General features: G+C 44.7%; 1 protein-coding gene and 1 non-coding gene across 9 annotated transcripts in view; both read left to right on the top strand.

Annotated features, from left to right (window-relative positions):
- The window catches only part of SLC24A2 (solute carrier family 24 member 2), a 548,887-nt gene that overhangs the window by 389,920 nt on the left and 135,530 nt on the right, over window positions 1-23,437 (top strand). For 7 of the 8 annotated variants that reach the window (XM_056519994.1, XM_056519975.1, XM_056520005.1 and 4 more), the window contains one exon: window positions 14,721-14,771. The exons of the other annotated variant lie outside the window; for it this stretch is intronic. In XM_056519994.1, the coding sequence (XP_056375969.1) occupies window positions 14,721-14,771 (51 nt within the window). The remainder of the gene's footprint in view (window positions 1-14,720; window positions 14,772-23,437) is intronic. 8 annotated transcript variants of the gene reach the window in all.
- On the top strand, window positions 16,047-16,238 carry LOC130342317 (U2 spliceosomal RNA). The gene has a single exon (XR_008881988.1). It is a non-coding gene; the product is annotated as a U2 spliceosomal RNA (small nuclear RNA).

Below are 23,437 nucleotides of genomic sequence, written 5' to 3'. Positions count from 1 at the left end.
CCACACCGCTCTGGGACCGCAATGACCCCCTCACTGCCTCTGTACACTCCTTCTTCTCGGAAATCCGAAGTGTCTTTGAGGAACCTGCCCGAGCCTCTTCTGCTGAGACTGCCCTGTTGAACCTGGTCCAGGGTAATTCTTCCGTTGGCGAGTATGCCGTACAATTCCGTACTCTTGCTTCAGAATTGTCCTGGAATAATGAGGCCCTCTGCGCGACCTTCAAAAAAGGCCTATCCAGCAACATTAAAGATGTTCTGGCCGCACGAGAAATTCCTGCTAATCTACATGAACTTATTCACCTAGCCACTCGCATTGACATGCGTTTTTCCGAAAGGCGTCAGGAACTCCGCCAAGATATGGACTCTGTTCGCACGAGGCGTTTCTTCTCCTCGGCTCCTCTCTCCTCTGGTCCCCTGCAATCTGTTCCTGTGCCTCCCGCCGTGGAGGCTATGCAGGTCGACCGGTCTCGCCTGACACCTCAAGAGAGGACACGACGCCGTATGGAGAACCTCTGCCTGTACTGTGCTAGTACCGAACACTTCCTGAGAGATTGTCCTATCCGTCCTCCCCGCCTGGAAAGACGTACGCTGACTCCGCACAAAGGTGAGACAGTCCTTGATGTCTACTCAGCTTCTCCACGTCTTACTGTGCCTGTGCGGATGTCTGCCTCTGCCTTCTCCTTCTCTACAGTGGCCTTCTTGGACTCTGGATCTGCAGGAAATTTTATTTTGGCCTCTCTCGTCAACAGGTTCAACATCCCGGTGACCAGTCTCGCCAGACCCCTCTACATCAATTGTGTAAATAATGAAAGATTGGACTGTACCATACGTTTCCGCACGGAGCCCCTTCTTATGAGCATCGGATCTCATCATGAGAGGATTGAACTTTTGGTCCTCCCCAATTGCACCTCGGAAATTCTCCTTGGACTTCCCTGGCTTCAACTTCATTCCCCTACCCTGGATTGGTCCACTGGGGAGATCAAGAGTTGGGGGTCCTCTTGTTCCAAGAACTGTCTAAAACCGGTTCCCAGTAACCCTTGCCGTAACTCTGTGGTTCCTCCAGTAACCGGTCTCCCTAAGGCCTATATGGACTTCGCGGATGTTTTCTGCAAAAAACAAGCTGAGACTCTACCTCCTCACAGGCCTTATGATTGCCCTCTGGTCTGCCCGCTGTGGATGAAATTTCTCGTGACCTTTCCATCATATGGAGAGAGACCCAAAATTCTCTCTTACAGGCTTCATCACGCATGAAGAAGTTCGCGGATAAGAAAAGAAGAGCTCCCCCCGTTTTTTCCCCTGGAGACAAGGTATGGCTCTCCGCTAAATATGTCCGCTTCCGTGTCCCTAGCTACAAGTTGGGACCACGCTATCTTGGTCCTTTCAAAATTTTGTGTCAAATTAATCCTGTCTCTTATAAACTTCTTCTTCCTCCCTCTCTTCGTATCCCTAATGCCTTTCACGTCTCTCTTCTCAAACCACTCATCCTCAACCGTTTTTCTCCCAAGTCTGTTCCTCCCACTCCTGTTTCCGGCTCCTCGGACATCTTCTCGGTCAAAGAAATTTTAGCTGCCAAAAAGGTCAGAGGGAAAAATTTTTTTTTAGTGGACTGGGAGGGTTGTGGTCCTGAAGAGAGATCCTGGGAACCTGAGGACAACATCCTAGACAAAAGTCTGCTCCTCAGGTTCTCAGGCTCTAAGAAGAGGGGGAGACCCAAGGGGGGGGGGTACTGTTACACCGAGCGCTCCGGGTCCCCGCTCCTCCCCGGAGCGCTCGCTTCACTCTCCCCGCGGCAGCACTCCGGTCACGTCCTCTGACCCGGGGCGCTGCGATTCCGCTGCCAGCCGGGATGCGATTCGCGATACGGGTAGCGCCCGCTCGCGATGCGCACCCCGGCTCCCCTACCTGACTCGCTCTCCGTCTGTTCTGTCCCGGCGCGCGCGGCCCCGCTCCCTAGGGCGCGCGCGCGCCGGGTCTCTGCGATTTAAAGGGCCACTGCGCCGCTGATTGGCGCAGTGGTTCCAATTAGTGTTTACACCTGTGCACTTCCCTATATCACCTCACTTCCCCTTCACTCCCTCGCCGGATCTTGTTGCCTTAGTGCCAGTGAAAGCGTTCCTTGTGTGTTCCTTGCCTGTGTTTCCAGACCTTCTGCCGTTGCCCCTGACTACGATCCTTGCTGCCTGCCCCGACCTTCTGCTACGTCCGACCTTGCTTTTGCCTACTCCCTTGTACCGCGCCTATCTTCAGCAGCCAGAGAGGTGAGCCGTTGCTAGTGGATACGACCTGGTCACTACCGCCGCAGCAAGACCATCCCGCTTTGCGGCGGGCTCTGGTGAAAACCAGTAGTGGCTTAGAACCGGTCCACTAGCACGGTCCACGCCAATCCCTCTCTGGCACAGAGGATCCACTACCTGCCAGCCGGCATCGTGACAAGGACGAGAAACAATTTTAGACTGAACTGATTGGAGGCACAGATTTTGACAGGATTGTCCCCAACGAATAATCTCTCCAGTTCTCCAATCCAGTTGCGGAGAATGGCGTTGCAGTCAAGGAGGGCCAAGAAGAATCTCTGAAGTACAGTGTGGCAGAACATAAAATTAAATCTTTTCTTTGTGCAATACTCCCATTTGCATGACAAGAGATTCTGTACGGAAGTGAACAATACAGTCCAGATTTTGTTCATTAACGGAGGAGATGAACAAGGGGCAAGCCGAGTAAGAGGAAGATGATACTTGTGGACCAAAGAAGCATCAATAAAGTCACCTACTGACCCAGAATCCAAAAATGCTGTAGCACTGAAGGAAGACTTGGCTGAAGCGAAGACTTGTACAGAAATAGTTAAGCACGGAGAGGTAGTGTTCACACACAGAGAAGCCTCTCCCACAAACCATAGGTGTGAGCGTTTCCTGGACGCTATGGGGAGCTGTACAGTCCTTGAGGAAATGCTCTGGGCACATGCGGGTTCCTCAAAGACACTGCGAAATTCTGCCAAGAAGGCAGACAAATGCTTGGTTTCCCAAAAATTTTACATTTTTAAAAAAGGGTAATAGCAGAAAATAGCCCCCAAAATTTGTAACACAATTTCTCCTGAGTACGGCGATACCCCATATGCGACCCTAAACTGTTGCCTTGAAATACGACAGGGCTCCAAAGTGAGAGCGCCATGCGCATTTGAGGCCTAAATTAGGGACTTGCATAGGGGTGGACATAGGGGTATTCTACGCCAGTGATTCAGAAACAGGGTGCCTCCAGCTGTTGTAAAACTCCCAGCATGCCTGGACAGTCAGTGGCTGTCTGGCAATACTGGGAGTAGTTGTTTTGCAACAGCTGGAGGCTCCGTTTTGGAAACAATGGCGTACCAGACGGGCTGTGTAGGGGTGTGTGGATATGTAGTGTTTTTTACTTTTTCTTTTATTTTGTGTTAGTGTAGTGTAGTGTTTTTAGGGTACAGTCACACGGGCAGGGGTTCACAGTAGTTTCTCGCTGGCAGTTTGAGCTGCGGCAGAAAATTTGCTGCACCTCAAACTTGCAGCCGGATACTTACTGTAAACCTCCACCCATGTGAGTGTACCCTGTACATTCACATTGGGGAGGGACATCCAGCTGTTGCAAAACTACAACTCCCAGCATGTACGGTCTATCAGTGCATGCTGGGAGTTGTAGTTTTGCAACAGCTGGAGGCATGCTACTTTGGCTGGGAATGCTGGGGATTGTAGTTATGCAACAGCTGGAGACACACTGGTTTGCTACTTAACTCAGTGTTTCACAACCAGTGTTCCTCCAGCTGTTGCAAAACTACAACTCCCAGCATGTACGGTGCATGCTGGGAGTTGTAGTTTGCAACAGCTGGAGGCACACCGGTCGTGAAACACTGAGTTAAGTAAAAAAAAACTGTGTTTCACAACCAGTGTGCCTTCAGCTGTTGCAAAATTACAACTCTCAGCAGTCACCGACAGCCAACGGGCATGCTGGGAGTTGTAGTTATGCAACCAGCAGATGCACCACTACAACTCCCAGCATGCACTTTAGCTGATTGTGCAAGCTGGGAGTTGTAGTTATACAACAGCTGAAGGTACACTTTTCCATAGTAAAAATGTGCCTCCAGCTGTTGCAAAACTATAAGTCCCAGCATGCCCATAAGGGAATGCTGGGAGTTGTGGAGGTCTGCCTCCTGCTGTTGAATAACTACAGCTCCAGCATGCCCTTTTTGCATGCTGGGAGCTGTTGCTAAGCAACAGCAGGAGGCTGTCACTCACGTCCAACTGCTGATCCACGCCGCCGCTGCAGGTCAGTCCCTCGTCGTCGCCGCCGCCGCTCCTGGGGCCCCCGATCACAACAGGGATGCCGGGGATCGGGGTCCCCAGCTGCCGGGGTCCACGTCCCGCACCCGCTCACGTCCTCCGGAAGAGGGGCGGAGCGGGTTTCGGGAGTGACACCCGCAACATGTGCGCTGATTGGTCGGCCGGTAAACCGTCCGACGAATCAGGGCGATCCTGAGGTGGTACCAGTGCCACCTCTCCCCTGCTGGCTATGACTGTTCGGGGCCGTCAGAGACGGCCCCGATCAGCCAGTAATTCCGGGTCACCGGGTCACTGGAGACCAGATTGACCCGGAATCCTCCGCAGATCGCTGGGCTGATTTGTACAGAGATCTGCGGCCATCGCCAACATGGGGGGTCATCATGACCCCCCTGGGCGATATGCCGCGATGCCTGCTGAACGATTTCAGCAGGCCTCGGGCACCGGCTCTGCTCCAGATGGCTGCGGGGGGCCGGGAAAGTGCATGACGTTCTCATACGTCATGTGTCCTTAAGGGGTTAAGGTGTTGATCCCCAGTTACAGACATTCCTCGCCATCAGACCACAAGTTAGTATTGAGGATATGCATTAGCTAAAACGTAACTTTTCTTAGTCTAAAATATACGTACTGAATTTTTTTTGGAAATCAAACAAAAGGAAAGGTGTTCAAAAAACACCATGTGCCACCTACACCACCAAGTGTTGATGTGATGCAAAGAACTCTAAAAGGTGGAAGGGAACAACGAATTTGTCCAATGTAACCAGTGGGGGTAAAAACTTCCCTTGCAAGGCCCTAGTCTCTCATTGTTAATTCCCTTCTTTGCAAGTGTTTCTCGCCCTAAAAAGGCCGGCTCCACATCGGAACCTCTCCCTATTTCCCCCTTCAAACACTGCCATTTCCCAGGGTTTTTAGGTGGAAATAGAGAGAGTTTCCTGTGTGGGGCCGCCCTTTTAGGGTGAGTAACACTTGCCAAAAAGGGAATTAAAAGGGCGAGAGTAGGGCCTTACAGGGGAAGTTTTGACCCCCCCCCCCCCTGCTACAATGGACAATACCTTGTTCCCTTCCACCTTTTCGAGGAAAGTGTTACTCATCTTAAAAAGGGCGGACCCACACAGGAACCAATCCCTTTTTCCACCTAAAAACCCTGGGAAATGGCAGTGTTTGTAAATGGAAACAGGGAGAGGTTCCTGTGTGGAGCTGCCCTTTTTAGGGCAAGTAACACTTGCCAAGAAATGAATTAATAATGCAAGAGTAGGGCCTTACAGGGGAAGTGTTTACCCCCACCAGTTACAATGGGCCATACTTTGTTCCCTTCCACCTTTTAGAGGTCTTTGCATCACATCAATACTTTGTGGTGTTGGTGGCACATGGTGTTTTTTGCACACCTTTCCTTTGGTTTGATAAAAAAAAAATTTGGGGGACACATTTTATCCTGAGCATACTATTAAAAGTTAAGTTTAACGTAATGCATATCCTCAATACTCACTTGTGAACACTAACACTTTTACAAAAGAGACCGTTTTCTTCTACATACCTGCCTCAGCTACTATTCTGATCCACCCGCCTGATGCCACGCATCTGATGCCAAGTTCTAATTTTTTCACCCACCTTCGTCACCGCATTCTGGTATTGCCACCCACCACACCACTCTGTCACCGGGTCACTTTCAGGACTCCAGATGCTGCTGCTGCCACCTCCAGGCTGTCTCATTCTGCCACCATATGTTCTCCTCATGCTGATGCCAGCTGCAAGCTGTTTTGTACTGCCACCATGTGTTCTCCTCATGCTGCTACCACCTCCAGGCTGTGTCATTCAGCCACTATATGTTCTCCTCATGCTGCCACCACCTCCACACTGTTTCATTCAGTCACTATATGGTCTCCTCATGCTGCCGCCAACTCCACATTGTGTCATTCAGCCACTATATGTTCTCCACATGCTGCCGCCACCTCCACACCGTCATTCAGCCACTATATGGTCTCATCATGCTTCCACCACCTCCACGCTGTGTCATTTAGCCACTATATGTTCTCCTCATGATGCCGCCAACTCCAGGCTGTGTCATTCAGCCACTATATGGTCTCCTCATACTCATGCCACCTCCAGGCTGTGTCATTGTGCCGCCATGTGACATGTGACGCTGAACCCGACACGCTGAACCCGACGTTTCGCTTACTGCTTTATTCGGCTCGTGGTCTAAAACACTTCCACCCTTGGAAGGGATTTAGACCACACCTCGGTTGACGCAGTAAGGGAAACGTCAGGTTCCGCGTGTGGCTAAGTAGGCATTTTGTTTCCCACTGTGGTTTTTAAATGTCCATTATTATTTGCTATTGTTCTATCAAGTGTGTATAGTTTCTTACCATAGATATACTACTGTTGTGGGCTTTGCCACTCATATTAAGGTTACATCATAACATGCCTTCCCTTGCACTTTTTATTATATTGTATTACTTATCTTAGCCACCACTCTCAGTCTTCGTCTATTGGGACTATCATTACTGTGTTTGTAACTTTTTACATTATTCAGTGTTTTTTTATCTTTATTTGTACTAATAAAATTAACATATTGATCCGTAAACGGACGTGTTCTGCTTTGTTTCAATTTATGCTAAACGTTGGATCAGTCACACATGTGGGGATTGCTGTATCTTTCAAGATTTGTAAATTACTTCTATTAAAAATCTTAATCCTTCCAGTACTTATCAGCTGCTGTATACTACAGAGGAAGTTAAGATGTTTTTTTCTGTCTGACCACAGTGCTCTCTGCTGACACCTCTGTCCTCTGTCTATGGGGAATTTGCTCTTACTCTGGACAGTTCCTGACACTGACAGAGGTGTCAGGAGAGAGCACTGGTCAGACTGAAAAGAATAAACTCAAAAATAAAAATATGTGCTATCACTGCGTACATGTAAAAGAAATACCAAAGTCCAAAGTTGTGCATTTTTGGTCACTTCATATACCATAACATTTTTTATAAAAAGCAATCAAAAATTCCCATCAAAACAAAAAATGATACTAATAAAAACTACAGACCATGGCGTACAAAATGAGCCCTCATATAGCCCATATGTGCAAAAATAAAAAAGTTATAAGGGTCAGAAGATGACAATTTTAAACATGCAAATTTTGGTGCATGTAGTTAGGATTTTTTTTATAGTAGTAAAATAAAGTAAAATCTACATAAATTGGATATCCTTGTATATGGGCCCTCATTTACTATTGCAAACCCGACATGTTTTGTTGGGTTGTGCGCCAGATTTTGTCGCATTGTGCCAGAAATTCTGTCTGCGCCAGATTTTGCGCCAGAATTGAAAAAAACCCGACTAACTCTCCATTTTGCTAAGAAAACCCAAAAAAGGGGTGTGGCCATCAGGGAAAGGGGCGTGGTCTCTGAAAGGGGGCATGTTCCCTACACTTTCACAAAAAAACTACATATTCACTAAGGTTTCCACATAAAATGTGGATGATTTCAGCTGAGGAAAACCAGACAGATCAGAGCATGTGTAAAAAAAAAAAGCAAAGTGTAGAGAAAGAAACCTACACTCCACTCATGGTGTCATTTTTACCATAGAAACGGAAGCCCTCAAAAGTTACAAAATGGTGTTTTTACTTTTTTTGTTTTATTTCACCCCAAAGTTTTTTTTGTTTCGCCGCAGATTTTGATATAAAGTAGGTGAAGCCATTATAAGGGTCTGTAGGTGCAAAATTAAAAGCGTTATGATTTTTAGAAGGGGAGAAGTAAAAAAAAGTGCAAAAATGAAAAATCGCCTGGTCCTGGTTAAGGATACCACAAGGTTGCTGTTTGAGCACTGCATTATTTTCCTTTCATGCCTTAGATTTTGGTCCATGTCACAAGGATACCATTTTACTGAAATATGCTGGAGTGACATTAACTGGTTCAATTACAGATGGTGAGTAGACAACCCATAAAACAAAAAGTTAGCAGTTGGACAGTTGGTCTAGGGAGAACAGGCTGGTCTTGCACATGAAAAAAACATGCACAGGCATCATTAATTACAGCAGCTTTTCCTGTGCTCTCCTCTTGTCCATTTCCCACACAACCATCTGGTGTGGAGCGCTCTGCCATAGAGTTGTATTGAGGGGCGTGTCAGCCTGCCACTTCGTGTGGTGGTCAACACGCCCCCTTCCCGCTGGCTTGTCGGGGCCCCCTACAGGAGATCGCAGGGGGCCCCAGCCGTCGGACCCCCTGCGATCTGAAAATGATTCCCTATACTTAGGTTAGGGGATAAGTTTTTCACCACTGGATATCTCCTTTAAAGTTTTCTTCTGTGCTTCCCTTATACTTTGTAACTCACTAACCTGACTAATCAGACTCTCACTAATCATCAAAACCCAACTTCTCCCCTCCCTCACCTTGTAGATTGTAAGCCCTTGTGGGCAGGGTTATCCCTCTCTTATTTAGGGCCTTTTGCGATGTGTGTGAAAGTGAGTGTGGAAGCAGAGTTTGCCTCTACAGTACTGTCATCCTTATCCAGATTGTCTACCTGTATCCCACACAATTGTGGCAATGGCATCGACGGCCGGCTGCCTCCCAACATCTATTTATTCAAAGCGCTTCACAGTGTTGTACCTCCAAGGTTAGGAGATTCATCCATTTACTGTATTTACAGTTATCCACTGGAAATAATTGCACTATATAGCGCCATCTCTGTTCCCTTGTTTTTTCTTCTTCACATGTGCAGAAAAGACCAAAGAGGGTAGGGGCACATGGGCCTATGAACAGTGGTATGTTACCAAAAGTAGTGGAAGTGTGTGCTTTGAAGTGTTCCACTGGCTCTAGGCAGTATATGCCTACAGGAGCAGAGGGTGAATGTGCCAAATTGGTGGCATAGCGATAGGATATCATACATATATCTTAATCCTTTAAGTTAAAGTATCCTCCAGCGAGAGCAGCATACGTGACAGATTGCTTCCCCCCTCATCCCACACCAGATTGGTAACTTACTTTATTCAGTCATGTTTGATACTCTAAAATAAATAATAATAATAAATGACTAGTTATTTAAAGGGTGGTGAAAGATAAGTGGAAAACAAATGTCAAATAAACTGGTGCCAGAAAGTTAAACAGATTTGTAAATTACTTCTATTTAAAAATCTTGACTCTTCTAGTACATATCAGCTGCTGTATACTACAGAAGAAGTTCTGTAGTTCTTTCCAGTCTGACTACAGGACTCTTTGCGGCCACCTCTGTCCGTGTCAGGAACTGTCCAGAGCAGAAGCAAATGCCCATAGCAAACCTCTGCTGCTCTGGACAGTTCCTGACACAGACAGAGGTGTCAGTAGAGAGCACCATGGTTAAACTGGAAAGAACTACTACACTTTTAAATAGAAGTAACTTACAAATCTGTTTAACTTTCTGGCTACAGTCGATTTGATTAGCATGATCTAAGGTGATACAAGGTGCTCAACCCCAAGTGCAGTTGTGCACCTACATTGGAGTGGAGGACCCACACCTATGGATCACAATATGGATTCACTCCTGTGGCAGATGTAAACAATGACATTAGCTAACCCTCAAAACTGATGTAAAATTGAGACATTAGCCAGTATATCCTTATATGAAGGACACACCTGAGCCCGCACACCACGCCAAGGTTTCACCAGTCGATTTGAAAACATATTTTTCCACCTGAGAACCCCTTTAAGGAAGCATAGGGAGGATCATCTGCATAGTACTGTAGTATGTGCAGTAGTCAGGTAGAGACTGTGTAAGATTTTAAATATTTGGAGCAAACTATCTCACATGATTTAAAATCATCTGCAATGATCCATGGTACAGTCAAGAATATTTAAGGAAGTGTGGTTTTAGTGTTGAGTTTTGCAAAAGTTTTAATATGCAAATATCAAGAGTATTTAGTCTTATGGAGTCATAGTTTAATTTGGTAAGGTGATCTTGAGGGAAAAGCAATTATTATGTAAAGTGGCTAAGATTTTTTAATCTATTATAGACTGTGATGGTTTAAAGCTAAGTGTCATAGTTCAACATTTAGTTCTCATCCATACCATTTAAAAATTTTTCCCATAAGCGAAATGCTATTTCGTGATGAACTAGTGCTGATTTTCATTCTACTGCAGTATAGTTTTCAATATGCATATACAATTGCATATATAATTATATGTCTGTGTACTGTATGAAATGTGCTAGCCTGGCTTTGGTTAAAAAAAACTGCATCAAAAATTGCATCAAAACTGCTTGAGTGATTCTATCCTTTTAGCAAGCACCTGAACATAAAAAGCCTCTGATATATTTCAAAGAATTGACTGCTGAAAGTGATGCTCACAATTTTTTTTTAAATTGTTAATCTACTGTAAGAGCTCAGTGGCCAGTGTGGAAACTCAAATTTCAGGATGACATGGACATTAAACTAATTAACTCCATTGGAAAATATTTTTTTCTAAACAGATTTAACCTCTTCAGGACATAGGGCGTATGGATACGCCCTGAATCCCGAGTCCTTAAGGACCGAGGGCGTATCCATACGCCCGTGGGAATTCCGGCCCCCACCGCTAGCCGGTTGGGGACCGGAGCCGGATGCCTGCTGAAATCGTTCAGCAGGCATCCCGGCATATTGCCCAGGGGGGTCACTATGCCCCCCCATGTCGGCGATCGCCGCAGATCGCTGGACAATTCAGTCCAGCGATCTGCGGCGATTCCGGGTCAATCGGGTCTCCAGTGACCCGATGACCCGGAATTACTGGCTGTTCGGGGCCGTCTCTGACGGCCCCGAACAGCCAGAGCCTGCAGGGGTGAGGTGGCACTGGTGCCACCTCACGATCGCCCTGATTCATCGGCCGGATTACCGGCCGACCAATCAGGGCGCCTGCTGCGGGTGTCACTCCCGCACCCGCTCCGCCCCTCTTCCGGAGGACGTTAGCAGGTGCGGGACGTGCACCCCGGGTGCTGGGGACCCCGATCCCCGGCGCCCCTGTTGGGATCGGGGCCCCAGGAGCAGCTGCGGCGGCGGAGACGACGAGGGACTGACCTGTGCGGCGAGGATCGTTGGAGGTGAGTGACAGCCTCCTGCTGTTGCTTAGCAACAGCTCCCAGCATGCAAAAAGGGCATGCTGGGAGCTGTAGTTATGCAACAGCAGGAGGCAGACCACCACAACTCCCAGCATTCCCTTATGGGCATGCTGGGACTTATGGTTTTGCAACAGCTGGAGGCACATTCTTTCTATGGAAAAGTGTACCTTCAGCTGTTGTCTAACTACAACTCCCAGCTTGCATAAACAGCTAAAGTGCATGCTGGGAGTTGTAGTGGTGCATCTGCTGGTTGCATAACTACAACTCCCAGCATGCCCATTGGCTGTCGGTGACTGCTGAGAGTTGTAGTTTTGCAAAAGCTGAAGGCACACTGGTTGTGAAACTCAGAGTTTTTTTTTACCTAACTCAGTGTTTCACGACCGGTGTGCCTCCAGCTGTTGCAAACTACAACTCTCAGCAGTCACCGTACACCATGCACCGTACATGCTGGGAGTTGTAGTTTTGCAACAGCTGGAGGCACACTGGTTGTGAAACACTGAGTTAGGTCACAAACTCAGTGATACATAACCAGTGTGCCTACAGTTGTTGCAAAACTGCAACTCTCAGCAGTCACCGACAGCCAACGGGCATGCTGGGAGTTGTAGTTATGCAACAGCTGGATGTCCCCCCCAATGTTAACGTACAGGGTACACTCACATGGGCGGAGGATTACAGTAAGTATCTGGCTGCAAGTTTGAGCTGCCGCAAACTTTCTGCTGCAGCTCAAATTGCCAGCGAGAAACTACTGTGAACCCCCCGCCCGTGTGACTGTACCCTAAAAACACTACACTACACTAACACAAAAAATAAAATAAAAAGTAAAAAACACTACATATACACATACCCCTACACAGCCCCCCTCCCCTCCCCTCCCCAATAAAAATGAAAAACGTCTGGTACGCCACTGTTTCCAGAACGGAGCCTCCAGCTGTTGCAAAACAACTCCCAGTATTGTCGGACAGCCGTTGACTGTCCAGGCATGCTGGGAGTTTTGCAACAGCTGGAGGCACCCTGTTTGGGAATCACTGGCGTAGAATACCCCTATGTCCACCCCTATGCAATCCCTAATTTAGGCCTCAAATGCGCATGGCGCTCTCACTTTGGAGCCCTGTCGTATTTCAAGGCAACAGTTTAGGGTCACATATGGGGTATCGCCGTACTCGGGAGAAATTGTGTTACAAATTTTGGGGGGTATTTTCTGCTTTTACCCTTTTTAAAAATGTAAAATTTTTGGGAAAACAAGCATTTTAGGTAAAAAAAAAATTTTTTTTTTTACATATGCAAAAGTCGTGAAACACCTGTGGGGTATAAAGGTTCACTTAACCCCTTGTTACGTTCCCCGAGGGGTCTAGTTTCCAAAATGGTATGCCATGTGTTTTTTTTTTTTGCTATCCTGGCACCATAGGGGCTTCCTAAATGCGGCATGCCCCCAGAGAAAAATTTGCGTTCAAAAAGCCAAATGTGACTCCTTCTCTTCTGAGACCTGTAGTGCGCCAGCAGAGCACTTTTCACCCCCATATGGGGTGTTTTCTGAATCGGCAGAAATTGGGCTTCAAATTTTTAGGGGTATTTTCTGCTATTACCCTTTTTAAAAATAAAAAATTTTTGGGAAAACAAGCATTTTAGGTACATTTTTTTTTTTTTTTTTACATTTGCAAAAGTCGTGAAACACCTGTGGGGTATTAAGGTTCACTTTATCCCATGTTACATTCCCTGAGGGGTCTAGTTTCCAAAATGGTATGCCATGTGGTTTTTTTTTGCTGTTCTGGCACCATAAGGGCTTCCTAAAGGTAACATGCCCCCCAAAAACCATTTCAGAAAAACGTACTCTCCAAAATCCCCTTGTCGCTCCTTCCCTTCTGAGCCCTCTACTGCGCCCGCCGAACACTTTACATAGACATATGAGGTATGTGCTTACTCGAGAGAAATTGGGCTACAAATACAAGTAAAAATGTTGTCCTTTTACCCCTTGTAAAAATTCAAAAATTGGGTCTACAAGAACATGTGAGTGTAAAAAATGAAGATTGTGAATTTTCTCCTTCACTTTGCTGCTATTCGTGTGAAACACCTAAAGGGTTAAAACGCTGACTGAATGTCATTTTGAATACTTTGGGGGGTGTAGTTTTTATAATGGGGTCATTTATGGGGTATTTCTAATATGAAGACCCTTCAAATCCACTTCAAACCTGAACTGGTCCCTGAAAAATACTGAGTTTGAAAATTTTGTGAAAAATCGGAAAATTGCTGCTGACCGTTGAAGCCCTCTGATGTCTTCCAAAAGTAAAAACACGTCAATTTTATGATGCAAACATAAAGTAGACATATTGTATATGTGAACCAAAAAAAATGTATTCGTAATATCCATTTTCCTTACAAGCAGAGAGCTTCAAAGTTAGAAAAATGCTAAATTTTCAAATTTTTCATCAAATTTACGGATTTTTCACCAAGAAAGGATGCAAGTATCGACAAAAATTTACCACTATGTTAAAGTAGAATATGTCACGAAAAAACAATCTCGGAATCAGAATGATAACTAAAAGCATCCCAGAGTTATTAATGTTTAAAGTGACAGTGGTCAGATGTGCAAAAAACGCTCCGGTCCTTAAGGCCAAAATGGGCTCCGTCCTGAAGGGGTTAAACAGATTTGTAAATTACTTCTATTTAAAAAAATATTAATCCTTCCATTTCTTATCAGCTGCTGTTATGATCCACAGAAAGTTTTTTTTAATTTCCTTTCCGTCTAACCACATTGCTCTCTGCTTACACATCTGTCCATTTTAGGAACTGTCCAGAGTAGGAGCAAAACACCATAGAAAACCGATCCTGCTCTGGACAGTTCCTGTCAGCAGAGAGCACTGTGGTCAAGCAGAAAGGAAATTCAAAAAGAAAAGAACTTTCTGCGGATCATAACAGCATCTGATAAGTACTTGAAGGATTAAGATTTTTTAATAGAAGTAATTTACAAATCTGTTTACAATTCTGGCACCAGTTGATTTAAAAAAAAAATGTTTTCCAGTGGAGTACCCCTTTAAAAGAAATGTTTAATATGTTAACAGATATGCTTAACTGAAGAAGTTAAATATAAACAAGTGCCAGTATCTACTGGGATATTTTATTTTGTTTTCTGAAATGGTGCTGCAAAATATATAATACTACAGATTAACACGAGAGATGCCCTTTCTTACCACCACCATGAGCTAGAGCAACAGGATTTGCCACCTTTTTTTTCATTGAGAATTAGAAATTTGAGTTAGGAATATCCTTTAGAAGAACGCTAGCCATTACATGGGACATTTTTATTACTTGTTTTCATTTACCTGAAGTGTTTTTATTTCTGGAGCCTTAATCTTCTGTTTTTACTATGATGTTGTAGAACTTGGAGCATATGGAAAACTAAAATATTATGACACTATGACTGAAGAAGGTAAGATTTTTTGGAAAATTTGCTAGCATTTTGTTGTTTGTATTGGCTTATTTCTATCTTTTTTGTTTATGTAATTATTCTTCATCCCTGCATGGTTCACTGAGGCTGCTGCAGTCATTGGTGTTGGTGTTTGCCTGGTTTGATGTTGTTTGCCTTCAACTGTGTTTCATGTGTTGTTCAGATATGCTGACCACCACAGTGATTGACTTAAGGGTTGCCAGATATGTACTAGCATGTTTGGCTAGAAATGCATTTTAAATGCCTATGACATCTCTGTTACTTTATTTTAGAGAACTAAGTTTCTTGAAGGTATTGTTATTTAGAATATGTATTGCATAATTATTTTTGCATTTGACTTACTATTATGTGAAAACAGAAATCTGATTAGTAATTATAGTGAACGGTCCATTATACTTTGTGAAATAGATCTGTGTGCATTTTACATTTCCTGTTCATGCCTTTTCTCCGACAAAAATGTTATCTGCATTTAGCCATATCTTCGAATATACTCCAAGAGAATCTCAGATTAAAGAACTGAATATTATTATCTCAAGAACACTTCTCATCACACAAAGTAGAATATTTTTTCAAGGGTCATTATAAAAGCGGTGCCAAATGAAATCATTTTAGTTAAGAAAAAATGCAAATAACCTGCAAGTTATATATGAATCTAAAAAAGTATGTCATTAAAATGTACTTTTCCTATACCTAAACAGATCATGGCTACATTTTATAACAGATACATTTTACACTAGATGAAAAAACAGAAGATCCAGCTTGGCAGAAAGTTGCATCAAATCGTAGGACTTTATTCCCAACAAATAGACATTTAGTTTTCATTGTTTATTATGTCTGTTGTATGTGTTTTTAGACAATAAATTAATTATGGTTTATACTAACCTGTTTGTAAAGGGGTTAACCCTTCTATGCCCAGGTGAATCCTGAGCTGATTAGGTTTCCCTACATAAATAGACATCTGTTCTGAAAACTCCTTGTACAAATATTGTGGGCTTCACATGAAATGCGTCACCCCGTTCTACCTGTGTTCCTTTGAATATCTTTTTATTTGGAATAAAGTTCTAAGATTTGATGCAATTTTGCGCCGAACTGGATCTTCTGTTTTTCCATGTTTTTCGGTAACGTCCTGCACCTATCCGGGCTGGCTCTCTCCCGTAGTGAGTGTGTTGGAGTACTGTTTCCACTTTCCACTTCCATTTTACACTAGAATTATTTTTCCTTATAGTGCACTGAGATCCCCTTCAATATTAGATATCCCTCGCTTCTCAGCCTTTTGGCTAAGATCAAGTGTAGTATCTGTTCTTATCAGTTTCATGCCTGTTTTCTCCACAGCACTGGTGTGGAGCTTGTGCGGATGGGTGCTGCATGGAGGGGACAGGTGTACCAGGGCTGGTTCTGAGAAATCACCTCGACGGCTGCTCCGATGTGACCTGTTTCCCTCCGGGTCTTGCTTGAGGCTGAGAGGGTCTAGAGCCAAGGTACTTTAGTACTTCGGGGAGTGGTGACCCCGAGGTGCCGAAACTCACTGGGAGTATTGGCTCACTGAGTGGAAGCACAGGCACCACGATCTCTTCACATTGCGGCACTTACCTCTTGATTCCCGGCCTTCAGGCTAGGATCAGAGGATTTTTTTATAGATCCGGACCGATTTCCAGGCAGTATACCTGCACGCATTCATTTATTTTTGTCACTGTGTCACTTTTTGCGTTTTGTGTGTTCACAGGCTTGTTAGTATGCAAAAACCCCGGTTACTCCTGCAGGCAGATAGCTTGGTTAACGCCAAGGATATCAGGAGCATTTGTGGTCCCTTAGTAGCTTCGGCGAAAAGGGACATCGAACCTAGAACCTTGCAGGTACCTTTTGGTCCGTCGGCGAAGGATAAGGTTTGTTGGGGGGCCTCTCTCCTGTCAGAGAAGGGCTTGCGATAGACCACGTCCTTTGCGCATTTTTTTTTTAGTGCAACACGTTTGCACTTTTTCTTACACTTTGGGTGATTCGAGAGCACGTTCCTCGGCTCTTAGATATTCCTTCCATACTCTTATTTGACATGTGACTTAAGCATTCAGTATATGTTTATTTAATTGAAAGTAAACTTAAATATAAAATTTTTACTGAAACAAAATAGTAAGCGTCCAACGCTTACCCCATTCAGTTAGATGGAGGGTCTCCTTTTGTCACCCATCAGCTTCTGTTCGGTCTGCTGTTTGTTTGAGCCTACGATTTAGCACATTATTTTCCAAACACACTAGAAGCCTTTAAAAAAAATGGCATGCTTATTGTTTTTTGTTCTTTCCCCTCCTCTTAAAAATATAAATGAGATATTGGTATAATTAATAAAAATTATAGCAAATCCTGCGAAAAAGCATATTAACCCCTTCCAGAAAATGGACATTTATGAACGTCCATTTTTCCTGTAACTTAAGGCAAATGGACGTTCATAAACGTCCAATACATTTTCTATCACCATGTCCGTTGGCATGGTGATAGAAACGTGATGACACTATGCAGCTGTGGACCAATCAGAATGGTCCCCTGCTGCTGATCGTTGCCATTAGTCAGTTAGTGACTGACTAATGACAAGGACTTGCGGGGTTCCGGGCTGATCGGGTCTCTGGTGACCCGATAGCCCGGAAAATAAGGATGATCGGAGCTGTCAGAGGCAGCTCCGATCATCCTGAGGGATAGGAGTGAGGTGGCAGCTGCCACCTCGCTCCTATCCCCTGCTGTTGGTCATCAGGACAAACTGACCAATGGCAGGAGGGGGGCGGGAGGTCAAAGTTGAATTCCCAGCTCTCCCAGAGAGGGGGGGGGAGATGGTGGAGGATGCCGGGACCTACGATCGGGACAGGACCGGCGGCGGGATTGGGACAGGCAGCGGCGGGACCGGCGGAGGCAGCAGCGGAGGCAGCAGTAAAGATCAGCAGTAAGTGATCTTTACTGCTGCCTTCCAGGAGTTGCCAAACTACAACTCTCAGCAAGCCCAGACAGCCAAAGGCTGTCTGGGCATGCTGGGAGTTGTAGTTTTGCAACATCTGGAGGGCCTCAGTTTGGAGACCACTGTGCAGTGGTGTCCAAACTGTAGCCCTTTCAGATGTTGCAAAACTACAACTCCCAGCATTCCCAGACAGTCCAGGCATGCTGGGAGTTGTAGTTCTGTAACATCTGGCCCTTCAGATGTTGCAGAACTACAACTTCCAGCATGCCGGCACAGTCTGGGCATGCTTTGCTTGGAGCTGAAGTTTTGCAACATCTGCTGGGCTACAGTTTGGACACCACTGCACAGTGGTCTCCAAACTGTGACCCTCCAGATGTTGCAAAACTACAACTCCCACCATGTCTTTTGGCTGTCTGGGCATGCTGGGAGTTGTAGTTTTGCAACAGCTGGAGGCACCCTGGTTGTGAAACACTGAGTTAAGTAACAAACTCTGTGTTTTGCAATCAATGTGCCTCCAGCTGTTGCATAACTACAACCCGCAGCATGCACAGACAGCCAAAGAGTATTAGTAGTGCTGGGAGTGTTTGTAGTATGCCTCCAGCTGTTGCATAACAGTTGTCACTGCATGCTGAGAGTTGTAGTTTTTGCAATGGCTGAAGGCACACTGGTTGCGAAGTTTGTTACCTAACTCAGTATTTCGTAATCAGTGTGCCTCCTGCTGTGGCAAACTACAACTCCCAGCATGCACTGATAGACCGTACATGCAGGGAGTTTCAGTTTTGCAACAGCCGGAGGCACACTGGTTGCAAAACACAGAGTTTGTTACTTATTTCAGTGTTTTGCAACCAGTGTTTTTTTGCAACCAGAGGTTCCCCCCCCCCCCCCAATGTGAATGTACATGGTACATTCTCATGGGCGGGGGTCTACAGCGAGTTTCTTGCTACAAGTTTGAGACGCAGCAAATTTTCCGCCACAGCTCAAAATCCCAGCGGGAAACTCGCTGTAGACCCTGGCCATGTGAGTGTACCCTAAAAACAATACACTACACCTACACAAAATAAAGGGTAAGACACTACATATACACAACCCCCCCCCCAAATAAAAATAAAACATTTCTCGTATGACACTTTTTCCAAAACAGAGCCTCCAGCTGTTGCAAGACAAGTCCCAGTATTGCCGGACAGTCATTGACTTTCCAGACATGCTGGAAGTTTTGCAACAGCTGGAGGCACCCTGTTTGGGAAACACTGTCAGAGGGTATTTTTGGTATCGGAGGCAAGTGTAATTCTTGTATCCGAGTCCGTCCCATGCAAATCCCTTATTTAGTCCTCAAATGCGCATGGCACTCTCTTACTTGGGAGTCCTGTTGTATTTCAAGGCAACAGTTTATGCCCACATATGGGGAATTTCCGTACTCAGGAGAAATTGTCTAACAAATTTTGGTGGGCTTTTTCTCCTTTTACCCCTAATGAAAAGGTAAAGTTTAGGCATGTCATTGTAAACATTTTAAAAGGAAAAAAAGACCCCCAAAATTTGTAACGCAACTTCTCCTGAGTACGGAAATACCCCATATGTGGGTATGAAATGCTCTGCGGGCACACAACAAGGCTCAGGAGTGAGAGCGCACCATGTACATTTGAGGTGATTTAAACAGGGGTGGCTGATCATTACAGTGGTTCTGACATAAACACAAAAAAAATTATACACCCACATGTGACCCCATTTTGGAAACTATACCCCTCATTGAACGTAACATTATAATTTTTTTTATTTTTTCACTAAAATGCTGGTGTTATCCCAAATTTTTCATTTTTACAAGGGGTAATAGAAAAAAAGCCCCCCCCCCTAAAAAAATTTGTAACCCCATTTATTCTGATTATATAAATACCCCATATGTGGATGTAAAGTGCTTTGCAGGCGAACTACAGGGCTCAGAAGAGAATGAGCGCCATTGGGCTTTTGGAGAGAGAATGTTTCTGGAATTGAAGACCATGTGTGTTTAAAAAGCCCCCATGGTGCTAGAATAATGGGCCCACCACATGTGACCCCATTCTGGAAACTACACCCCTCAAGGAATGTAATAAGGGGTGCAGTGAGCATTTACGCCCGACAGGGGTCTGACAAATTCTTTGAACAGTCGTCCGTAAAAATAAAAAATTAAAGTTTTCATTTGCACAGCCCACCATTCAAAAGATCTATCAAAGGCCAGTGGGGTGTAAATGCTCACTGCACCCCTTATTACATTCCGTGAGGGGTGTAGTTTCCGAAATAGGGTCACATGTAGGGGGGGTGCATTGTTCTGGTTGCACGTGGGGCTTTGTAAACGCACATGGCCCCTGACTTCCATTCCAAACAAATTCTCTCTCCAAAAACCCAATGGCGCTCCTTCTCTTCTGAGCATTGTAGTTCACCCGCAGAGCATTTTACTTCCACATTTGGGGTATACCACACTCAGAAGAAACGGGGTTACAAATTTTGGGGAGCATTTTCTCCTATTACCTCTTGTAAAAATGGTAAGTTTGGGAAAAAACTGCATTTCAGTGAAAAAAAGTTTTTTAATTTACACATCTGACTTTAACGAAAAGTCATCAAAACACCTGGCTCACTGTACCCCTTCTTACATTCCTTGAGGAGTGTCGTTTCCAAAATAGTGTGCCATGTGTTTTTTTTTTTTGCTGTTCTGGCACCAAAGGGGCTTCCTAAATACGACATGCCCCCCAAAAACCATTTCAGCAAAATTTGCTTTCCAAAAGCCAAATGTGGCTCCTTATATAAATAGAAAAAACTGATGGGCACCACCTCAATAAAGATAGGGTGCAATAGGCTGCAACTGAATATGGACCCAGAAGAAGAGAGAAAGCTAGCAGCCATATATAAATTGCACACCACAAATACTCAATATGTTCCAAAAAATATATATATAAATCTTTATTTATCACAAAACAGACAGATGAGTACATACAATTAAAAACACATAATCCAAAAGCGGAGGAATATAATCCTACTACGCCCACCCTGCAGTGGGTACACATAACCCTAAGATGTAAACCAGTCCCGGACCAATGAAACACAAGCCAATCTATGCAGCAAATTCTAAAGATTGTACCAATAAGTAGCACCTGGCAAGTGTAAATATAATATATAAAACGACTAGCAGCCTAACCAATGTCAGTGTAATGAAAAATATAAGTGAATCTCAGTGCATATAAATCTGACCAATATAAGGTGCAAAAACTAAATCTCAGTGCATATAATAAGTCTGACCAATATAAAGTGCAATGCTACGACCTGAGAAAAGTGCTGTATGTCCATCAAGTCTGGCTGTCAGGCTCAGTGCTAAAGTGCTGCTACCGGGACTCCTCACATCCAAAGTAGGGAGAAGCTGACCCCACGCGTTCTGCCTCCAGCTACGGAGGCTTCCTCAGGAGTACATATTGAGTATTTGTGGTGTGCAATTTATATATGGCTGCTAGCTTTCTCTCTTCTTCTAAATGTGGCTCCTTCTCTTCTGAGCATTGTAGTGCACCAGCAGTGCATTTGATGTCCACGCATGGGGTATTTCCATACTCAGAAGAGATGGGGTTACAAATTTTGGGGGGCACTTTCTCCTATTACCCCTTGTAAATATTCATTTACACATCCAACTTTAACGAAAAGTTGTCAAAAACCTGTGGGGTGTTAAGGCTCACTTTACCCCTTGTTATGTTCCTTGAAGGGTGTAGTTTCCAGAATAGTATGCCACATGTTTGTTTGTTTTTTTTCTGTTCTGGCACCATAGGGGCTTCCTAAATGTTACATGCCCCCAAAAAAACATTTCAGAAAAACTCACTCTCCAAAATCCCATTGTCGCTCCTTCCCTTCTGAGCCTGCCGAACACTTTACATCCACATATGAGGTATTTCCTTACGTGAGAGAAATTGGGTTACAAATTTTTGGGGGGATTTCTCACATTTTACCCCTTGTAAAAATTCAAAAACTGGGGCTACAAGAACATGCGAGTGTAAAAAATGTAGATTTTGAATTTCCTCCTTCACTTTGCTTCTATTCTTGTGAACCACACACTTACTGAATGTCATTTTGAATACTTTGAGGGGTGCAGTTTTTACAATGGGGTCTTTCTAATAAGAAAGCCCTTCAAATCCACTTCAAACCTGAACTGGTCCCTGAAAAATTCAGATTTTGGAAATTTTGTGAAAAATTGGAAAATTGCTGCTGAACTTTGAAGCCCTCTGATATCTTCCAAAAGTAAAAACATGTCAACTTTATGATGCAAACATAAAGTAGACATGTTGTATATGTGAATCAATATATAATTTATTTGGTATGTATGGTGAGCTGTGATGAAGAGATTGTAGGCTGAATAAAGATAAGTGCTTGGCTTTGTGGGGCATGGCTTGTGGGATTGAGTGTGGCTTTCATGCCAGATGAACACATTCACCCTGAGATTTGGAGCTTGTGGAGTAAAATGGGGCTGAGCCATGATGAAGAAATTGGGGTTAAAGGACTTGGAATGTGGGTGTATCAGGATAAAATAATGTTTTCAGTTTTCAGCAAAAACAAAAAAAAGCGCCGTAAATAGAATGAGTAATGCTTGGAGAGGCGCGTGGCTTGTAATTTGGACCAACACACACTCACTAGGAGATACAGAGTGTAGCTTGTGGAGTAAGGTACTGGAAGTCCCATAGACTTTAGACAAAAACCCTGACTCTCCCTAATGGGGGGTGGGTTAGGGTTTATTTAACTATACTATGTTTTTAGTTGACATATAAGTAACATATATATATATATATATATATATATATATTGTGAAGGCTCGCTCTTGCAAATAGGTGTGGTTGCAGTATAGAGGCAAATCAAAGTTCAGTGTTTTATTCACACTTTGCACACAGCAAACAGCCTTTAAATGCGGAACCAAGGAAAACGTAACAAAAGTCCACCTGTATTCCTTAGGTGTTTGTTCACACCTGAGTCCATGTCATGCGGCATCAAGAAAGTATTTTCCAGGCCTCTAGGCAGACTGTTCACCATCTTCCAACCTTGGAGCAAACACAGGGAAGACCTCCACATTCAGCTCTCTCTGGCAGTGTGAGCTGCAACTAGCAAATCCCTCTCAGCTGGCGAAACAGGGTGCCTTTAAGACCAACAAAAGGTGGCCTGGATTGTGGGGAGTGACCCCCACCCTGCACTTGGTCATTCCCAGTAAGAGCCGAGCTGTGCACAGAGGAGTGGCAGAGGCCTAAATCCTTCAGGCAGAGGTCGCAGCAAACTACGGGTGAGTGGCAGCAGGAGTCGCAGCGAGAGGCCTGAGTTCCCGTTATCAGCTAGCGGTCGTGTCTCGACCAGCAACCCATCTGCCGACGTCGATTGGTTAACACGGTCATCCACTTCATCACAAGTGACATCTGACACCCCCCGTCAACAGTCGGTGGGTTCCTCAGACTAAGAGGGAGGACAAACTGACCTACTACAGAGAGATCCTACGTAGTTAGTTGACTGATGCCTATCGGAGCCATCGTCCATCCACTAGCAGGTCTTACTCGGGGGGCCCTCTGCGCTCACCTTCCACTGCCATGGCTCTACAGTCGCTGATGAGTACTTTTCTTCACCCGCATAGTGAAGCAACTCATCAGTAGCAGGTAGACATGGAGCAGGACCTGAACCAGCAGGTGGTGGCATACCTTGACATGGCCATGCCAACAAACATTGAAGATCT

This window comes from Hyla sarda, chromosome 1, assembly GCF_029499605.1.
Source record: "Hyla sarda isolate aHylSar1 chromosome 1, aHylSar1.hap1, whole genome shotgun sequence".
Classification (NCBI taxonomy): Eukaryota; Metazoa; Chordata; class Amphibia; order Anura; family Hylidae; genus Hyla; species Hyla sarda.
Note: the sequence above shows the minus strand (reverse complement) of the source record. Positions and strands in the feature narration are given on the sequence as shown.